Source organism: Capsicum annuum, chromosome 1, assembly GCF_002878395.1.
Source record: "Capsicum annuum cultivar UCD-10X-F1 chromosome 1, UCD10Xv1.1, whole genome shotgun sequence".
Lineage (NCBI taxonomy): Eukaryota > Viridiplantae > Streptophyta > Magnoliopsida > Solanales > Solanaceae > Capsicum > Capsicum annuum.
This window is the reverse complement of record NC_061111.1, coordinates 212873913-212882692: the sequence shown is the minus strand read 5'-3', so window position 1 is coordinate 212882692 and position 8780 is coordinate 212873913. Positions and strand designations below refer to the sequence as shown.

At 35.1% G+C, this 8780-nt stretch overlaps 1 protein-coding gene across 1 annotated transcript; it reads left to right on the top strand.

Moving 5' to 3' along the window:
- The first annotated feature begins 1434 nt into the window (after positions 1 to 1434).
- LOC124898801 (glutamic acid-rich protein-like) lies at positions 1435 to 1791 on the top strand. The gene has a single exon (XM_047412792.1). It carries the CDS (start codon positions 1435 to 1437, stop codon positions 1789 to 1791), a length of 357 nt encoding a protein of 118 aa, XP_047268748.1.
- Positions 1792 to 8780: the final 6989 nt, after the last annotated feature.

Genomic DNA, 8780 nt, shown 5'->3' with positions numbered 1-8780 from the left:
TCTATACACTATCCGTCAGTCGATTGCGAAAGCACGTCTTGCATTTTATCAGAAGTTTGTTGATGAGCAGCAGAAAGAGAATAAGGATATTTTGATTGGGTATGATAGGACTTTGCTTTTCTAGGTTCCAGAAATCTTATCGTTGATTTCCAGATGAAATGCTTCTGGTTGCCGTTTACTGTAATATAATGGAGTTTATGTTTGGGTTTGTTTCGTTTTTGTGTTTTGTTTGAAGAGCAATTTTGGTTGGGAGATTTTGGATAAATTTTGCTGTTTTGTCATTGTTTTGCTGAAATTTTTACGGTGCTTCTTATGATAATACTAGTATTAGTTTTGGATTCTCATTTTCTTATTTTTTAGAAAAAAAAGACCAGCACCAATTTAAACACTGTTGATGATAAATATGTTATTAGTGGCTCTATAAGATGCCAAGGTTTGCAGTCTTTGATGTATAAAGTTTGATTGTTTTTTTGCACGGGTTTATAATTTTTTTTTTGTTTTGTTTTCTTGAAACATAAATTGTGACCTTACAACTGCAATTTGTCTCTTTTCTGTAACATTCCTAAGGTTTTCTTTGATGAAACGGAGAGAGTTGAGAATTTTTTGATTCCTACCCACTTTCAAAATTTATTTTGATTCATAGATACTAAATTTCTTTTTGATTTATCTTTTAGGATTAGATCTTGAAAAGGGTAAAAAGTCGGCCAGAATTGTGGGGTCATGGGTTCCTTTAACATTTTTAAAATTTGGGAAAAAATTCAACTTTTTAAAAACTACCACATGATCCCTTTTATATTTTTTCATTTTTAAAATATTTACATTAAAATCATTTAATATTTTTAACTACACATTTGTCTCTCCTCAAAACCTTCCTTCTCCCGTTTTGGTTCCTAATTTTTCAAACAAAACAATTCAGTTGATTCTTGCTTCCTCAGGCGAAATTTTTGAATTTGTCTTGCTCAGGTAAGTGTAATTTTCTTCCTCAATCAGTTCTAGATTCATTTTACTAATTTTTTCAATGACGATTTGTGTTGGGGTTCTTCGATTTTGACAAAAATTACATTGTTCTTCGTTCAATCAGTCAAAATTTGAGTGTTTTTAGTTAACATTGTCGATTTCGCATGTTTAATCGAGTTTTGATTTGGATAATGATTAGGAATTTTTTCAATTTTGTAGTTATATTACGTTTGATTTGAATTTTTTGTACTGAATTGGACCCATTTAATAGTGTTCTTGTTCTTGTGAATTGCACTACCAATGTTGGAACTTGAATTGCATATTTGATGTGAGATGTTTTTCCCATTTTTCTTAATAGACCAGTGGTCGATAGATCGACCACTGCAGATTTGTTTTTACTGCATTTATTCATTTTTTTAATAGACTAGTGGTCGATAAATCAACCACTACAGATTCATTTTTTGCTGTAGATCATAAATGGTGAGAAGAGTTCATAAAGCGGTTAAAAGGTTTGTTTCCACTGCTTCTATCAGCAGGAAGCGAAAATCCGAAGAAGTTTTGAAAACTTTCAAGAGAAAAAAACTCATAGTCGATGAATCGGAGTCGAAAACCGAATCAAGAGTCCTTGCCGATATTTTCGAATATGATGAAAGTAGTGCACACGAGAAAGAGGATGCTGAGGATAGCGAAGGTAAAAGCGAGGAGGAAAGCGAAGAAGAAAGTGAAAGTGATAGCGGGGATGGTGAGGATAGAAGAGATAGCGAAGACGGAGAGGAGGATCCCTATCCTTGTCAATTTGTGCGAGAGATATCTCCGTTGAGTCATACGGCCTAACAATCTGGATGGATGATCTTGGCTCTTTTCCTGCAAAGATTTCTATAAGTGCAAGAATGGCCGTGTATCGAGAGTTTAGACGGGTTCTTGTTGAACAAAAATTTTATTGTGATTTTAAGAAAACATGTTTCGGACACTTGAGGCATATTTCAGAACATTTTAAGTTTAATGGACAGATGGTTCATTATATGTTGCTGCGATGTATAAAAAAAACTGCATGAAATTTGGTTTTGTGTGAATGGTAAGCCAACTTGTTTCGGCTTAAAGAAATTTGCTTTGATTACGGGGCTGAATTATTCAGCATATCCCCGTGAATAAAAAATGAACAAAGTCCTCCAAAATGGAGAAAGCTTTTATTTTAAGGTGAAAAAGAACAAGAGCATCACTGCTGCAAAGTTGATTAGCCTGATGAAAGGTAATATGCTGAATAATCAACAAAAGTTGAAGTGTGTTTTGGTTTGGTTTGGTTTGTGCACACGATGCTGCTAGCAAAGAACCCGTCAAAAAAGGTGGATGTGGACCACATCAAGATGACGGCTGATTTAGAATTCTTCGGGGGGTGTCTATGGGGAAAAGAGTCATTTAAGCTGACCTTGAGCTATCTGAAAAAGAAGACTGATCTGACCAAGCAGAAAGAAGCTTTTGTCAAGAGGAATAATGCATCGTATGCGTTATTTCGCTTTCCCTGGGCATTTCTAGTACTTATAATCAACAAGCCTATTGATTTATTATAGACTCATACATATTTATTGAGTAATACATAGACACTGTAGACTTACTTGTGCTTCTATTGATTGCAGGTTTGGATATATGAGGTCTTTCCTCATCTAGGTAGGTACACCGGCAAGTCATTGGATTCTCCCCTGCCCATTCCTCGTTTTCTTCGATGGTACACGTCGAAGTGCGACAACATAATGGAAGGCAACCCATTTAAGTACAGAGAAAACAACACAAAGGTAAATTTATACTTATTATGATATGATACTAATATTATTATATTAGTGAATGTCTTATAATTTATTTTTATTTTTTTGTAGATTGTGCACCCGTACCTTACCCCTACTGTCCGTGATATGGAGCAGAGATACATGAAAACTTTTAAGTCATACACGAACGAAGTTAAGGATACATCCATCAATGCGTTGAAGGCGCAGCTAAAAGGCATGACTATCCTGACTTCATCAGCGAAGGTCGTGGACGAAGACGAAGATTTGGGTGGCCACTATTATACTCCAAGTCCACCACGTGCTTGTGATCATGCTGCTTCAAGTGGACACAAAACTTCACCAGACGCTTCTAATAACAATGACCTTCGTGAGCACGTTGCCTTGCTCGAGAAAAGTTTATTGAATATTTGTTCTTTTGTTAGAGATGAGAGGCTGCGGAGAATCGAGAAGAATAAGAAGAGGCAACAAGAAGAAGGTAAATTAATTTATTTTTTTCTCTTCCAATTTAATTTTGTTGCATATGTTTAGTAATCCTTTCAAAACAATACAGTGCACCTTGATAGCCCCCTCTCTTAGCTGGAATTAAGTAAACCTCACAGAACTTACAGTCGCAGTGATGGATATGGCTGCAGCAGATGAAAAAGGTGAAGAAGAAAAGCAATAAGAAGAAACGGAAGAGGAGAATGCAGCAGCAGCAGTAGCAGCAGCAGTAGCAGCAGCAGCAGCAGCAGCAGAAGAAGAAGAAGAAGAAGAAGAAGAAGAAGAAGAAGAAGAAGCAGCAGCAGCAGCAGCAGCAGCAGCAGCAGCAGCAGCAGCAGCAGAAGAAGAAGAAGAAGAAGAAGAAGAAGAAGAAGAAGAAGAAGAAGAAGAAAATTAGGAGAAAACAAAAGATGATGGTGAAAAAAAACAGAAGAAGAAGAAGAAGACAGAAACGAGAAGGGAGTTGAAGAAGAATCAGTGGTCGAACAGGAGGTTGAAAACATTGAAGAAGAGAAGAAATCAGTAGAAGAAGAAGAGAAGGAAAATGATAAGAAGTTGAAGAAGAGAAGAAAAAGCAGGAAGAAAAAGAAGTGGATGTGTCAATCAAGAAAACAAGTAGTTTTATGGATTTGGAACAAACAACTTTCTTAATGATTTTTTTTTTTTAGTGATTTGTTCTTTAGTGATAATTGAATTACATATATTTCACATATATTTTTAGTGATTTGTTCTTTATGGATAATTGAATTACATATATTTGACATGTCAATGATGGCATTTACTGATGAAATAATGTTGAGTTATTTCATTGTCTCGTTAGATTAAACAATTGGTTTCATTGAGTACCAGTTCAACTATTGTCCTAATTTATAGTGATTGATTGGAAACACAATAGAAGTTGTTCTCTATAATTTATAGACTTAACATACTATCGATTGAGTAAATCATGAATTTACTTACTAGAACTATTATGGTTTATAGAGGTCGATCATAAAAGACGTAGACATAATTCTCTATTAATTATAGATTACACCTAGGATTGATTTAAGAAACCTTACGTCTATTTATTCAGTTTCCTATATCCCTATTACACCTTTTCAAAAAGTCAACAATAGTAACAAATCATACAATAAATTTTTTAGGCCTTTTTTTTTTCCTCAGCCAAAATTAGCCTTTGCTTTACTTGATCCCTCTCCATTTCAACTTATTTTAGCAGTCCTTTCAAGTAATCCCTTTTATCTTTGGCTTCTTTTAGCAATGTCATGAGTAGATCTCTATTTTCTTTAGATTCTCGAAGCATTTGGAGAATATAAAACTTAAAAGGGCTTTGAAAATTTGATGTCGATGGGCTTCTCGTCGGTGAGTCTTCATCAAGCCACTTAAAAAAAAAAACATCCGCCATTATCCTTTCCAACCGCATAGTTAAAGAATTTTTGACCTAAATTCCAATCAGTGTGTGACGTTCTAAAAACAGCTGGATTGCCACAATGACATATGTAGGACACTTTTGCATTTGATTTTTGGGATGCTTGAGACATGATAGTTATTAACAAAAATTAAAGCAAAAAAAAAGTGAGAGTGTTAACAAAAAAATAACCTTTATTTTATAGAATAAAAAAGTGAGATATTATCGTTGGGTGTTGATTTGACGTGTACTTTTTTACCATTGTAAAAATCTAACATTTTTATTTTTTTATTATTGGTCTTGTTTCATAGACCTTATTTATAATCGATGTCTTCTCAGAATTTTCGTAGATGCTTAACCGAATAGATAGACATTCTAGAATATACTAAGAGCTAATTTCTTAATAACCTCACTACACTGTGCTACATATTCATAGATCATAACTAGCACATATTTTGAGAAGGAACTTTTAATCAATAAAATAATATATAATTAGATTTTATGCAATTAAAGGATCTTGAACAAGTCATGTGATCGTATGAGAGTCCACGTAAATTGAATAAGGTGATCAATGATGTGTGAGGATGGGTAGTGCATGAAAAACAAACATGCTTGGGGAAATTTTTACCTAAAGCACAAGTATGTTGTGGATAATTCATTTGTTCAACTACAGCTCTTCACCTCACATCTTGTTTCACCACTTTCAATTTATGTGGACTCTTATACGATCACATGACTTGTTTAGGCTCATTCGATTGCATAAAATTCAATTATTGATTATTCTATTAATTAATTAATCCTTCTCAAAATATGTGCTAGTTATGATCTATGAATAACTAGCACAGTCTAGTGATTTATTTGTAGAACTAGTTAAGCATCTACGGAATACTATATCAGGTTGAGGACATAACTAAGCATAGTCTAGCATAGATTTTGTACAACTTCATTAATACATGCACTAGACTATGACACATATTTATAGACCTTGACAAGCACATATTTTGAAAAGGATTATTTAATTAATTAAATAATAATTAATTGCATTTTATGCAATCGAGTGAGCCTAAACAAGTCATGTGATCGTATGAGAGTCCACATAAATTGAAAGTAGTGAAACAAGATGTGAGGTGATGAGTTTTGGTTAAACAACCAACCTCATACTGTCACATGACTTGTTCAAGCCCCTCTAACTGCATAAAATTTAATTATTTATTATTTTATTGATTAATTTTTTTTTATTTTCCAACTATGCTACTAAGAGCAATAAACCAATACTGTATATTATTTACAACGCGTACAGTCTATGAAATTTAATGAACACAATCGATGGAGAGGTATTGTTTAATGCATCGAATATGTATTTGTTCGAGCATTGACCTTGATATAAGTGTCGAATAAACCTCATCGACTTTTCATTTAATTTTATATAAATTAACATAGTCGTGGATAGACCAGATTAATTTTCTATTGGCGTATATGAATTAATTTGACGTCTGATTATTGTCCTGTTCATCTTCTACTTTGATCTCATGCAAAAATTCTAAAAAAGGAAAAAATGTAAAATTACAGTGGAAAAAAATGCAGGAAACAAGAATTAAACTAGAAACAAGAATTAACCAAGAATTAAATTCACATCTCACAACCCTTTGATTCATCTTCTAACATCAAAAATTAATTTTCTAAAAATTACAGTGGAGACAAATGCAGAAAACAAAAATTAATTTTTCATTAATTTACAACTGTTAGATTCGTGTTGTAACAGAGGAAATTGTACATAAATTCAAAAGAGTCTAAAATTGCAGAAATTTAAAGGGAGACAGATATAGGAAAAACTAAAATATTTCATTCATTCATTCTTTATTGCAATGGTAGACCCATTTTTACAGCAAAATGCAAACAAAAACTACAAAATAAAGAAGCTTTCATCTAACATAAACCTAACCATGAAAGCTTCCCATTGTAATGACATTAAAACAAAAAAAAAACATAAATACTTAAAACTAAGGGGATGGTGGGGGGTGATCATCTCCTCCGGCCCCATGTTGAGCCACTCCACAATCACCTGTAGAAAATGGACAATCCACCAGAGTTCGTAGTAGACATGCTCTCGATCCTGCCCTAGTCCATAGAAGAGGCGGTTGAAGTCATTACGGGGGAGGAGAAGGTCGTAGTTACGGGAGAGGTTGATCCTCCTTCTGGGTCTCAGAGGAATGCCTGGCATCTTTTCAATTAAATCTGATTTTAAGTTAATGAAAATGAATTTTGGGTGGAGTAGATGGGTGTTTATATAGATCAAAATAGAACCCTTTGGTCTTCCCGCCGTTTGGTTGATAGACGTTTGAATGGTGGAAATCAAAGAGAGGTAGTGTATACCCAATCGACGCAACGTCTGATTAGACGTGCCGTAGCTTTTTTGAGGTGTAATAAATACTCAACTGTTCACATCTGTCCCTTTGAATATTTAGGATTTTTAATAGACTGTGTATGAGATCAATTACATAGCATGTCTTAAATAAAGAATAAAAAAATAGATCGAACACATAACATATGCAATACTGTAAAAAGGTCGATAATAGACGCAGAGTTAACTTGATAAATCTGGCATTAATCAGGCAACTAAAGGGTACTCAAAATACTACACTGTCATGACTTAGAAAAACACAAATTCATACAAGACTAACTACGATTTGTTGTTATTACAAGTGGTTCTCTTATGCCCAGGTCTCTTGCACAATGAACATTTGTTCCTCCTCTTTGGCTTGAAAGTCTCTCCCACACCCTTAACGCATTTTCTTTTCTTCCCTTAACGCATTTTCTTTTCTTCCTTCCGAGCTTAGTGACCACGAGTGGTGGAATAATGTTTACATCTAGCAATTCTTGTGGCACGCACCATTCGTACTCCAAAGGGACAACATTAATTGATTCTGAATAAGCAAGGAGGTACTCTTTCACTTTATACAGGGGCGAAGAGTAATCATAGACACTCAAACCATAATCATCACCGTACTTTGATAGCAAAGCGGCCATCGCGTGATCGCATGGTATTTTGATCAGGTCAAACTTCCTGCACGAACAAGACCTTTCCCGTAGGTCGACTTTGGCTGTAGATCCACTTCCAAACACAGTGTATTGCCTTTCGTCCCCACTTATGTTCTCCACATAGAACTTATCGCCCTCACTCATATTATCTCTTAAGATTTTTTTGGCGACGGGAGCAAATTTGTTATCCTTACATTTGAGGATGTAGGCACGCCTCTCCCTAAATATTTCACCAAACCTCTTGGCAATCGAATTGAATATGGATGCCACGGGGTACTCCCTTTCATCAACACATAGCGTTCAGCGACTTGGTAATATTTGTGGTTATCACGTCAAACCTGTTGCCGGGGAAATATGCCTTGCTCTTTTTTTTCAAAACCAAGCTCATGCTCTTTGTTACATAAATCTATAATCGACTTTGTTTACCATGATGGAATAGGTAGTGCCAACATTAAGAGCGTCAATCATGTATGAAAAAGTGGGAAGGCAGCGATACTCGTGCTCCGCTGTCCCTCGAACCATTTCTTTGGCAATCACCCTCCCTAGCCAACATTTCCAATAGCTTGGTCTACTTTCAAGTTCTTGAACACAATCCTCCAAATCATTCTAGTGTCCGAACCCTCTCCTTTGCAATACATGTTCACACACAGAGATGCAATGACTTCAGATGATATTTTTCTATGGCAGTAGGTAGCATATTTGATACCGCAATTGTGATCACCGATGTATTTATAGATGATGAATCTACCTGTGCATTCATACTTCTTCGCCCGCAACATCCACCTGCAGCTAGGACAAACACATTTTACCTTGAGGAATTTGTTGCGGCTCTTCAACGTAGCATAATCAAAAGAATTTCTCACAGCTGCTACGTCCAGCAATAATTTCAGCTCCTTTTTACTACTAAATGTTTGATTTACTTAAAAATTAGTTCCGTCGGAGAAGGTGTGGTTGGTTTGTGCTCTCAATTCGCACTCTTCTCCCCCTTCTTCTGAGAAAATTGAATCTTTCAATTCCATTAAATCATCTTCCGAATCCAGTGGATAACCATCCAAACTCTCATCTTCAAATGAATTATGTTTGTTCATTGTCGGCTATGGTGGCGGGATTGTTGGAGA

What these genes read in the sequence shown, in the direction of transcription:
- LOC124898801 (XM_047412792.1), top strand. Translation starts at nt 1,435, where the DNA reads ATGGTGAGAAGAGTTCATAAAGCGGTTAAAAGGTTTGTTTCCACTGCT.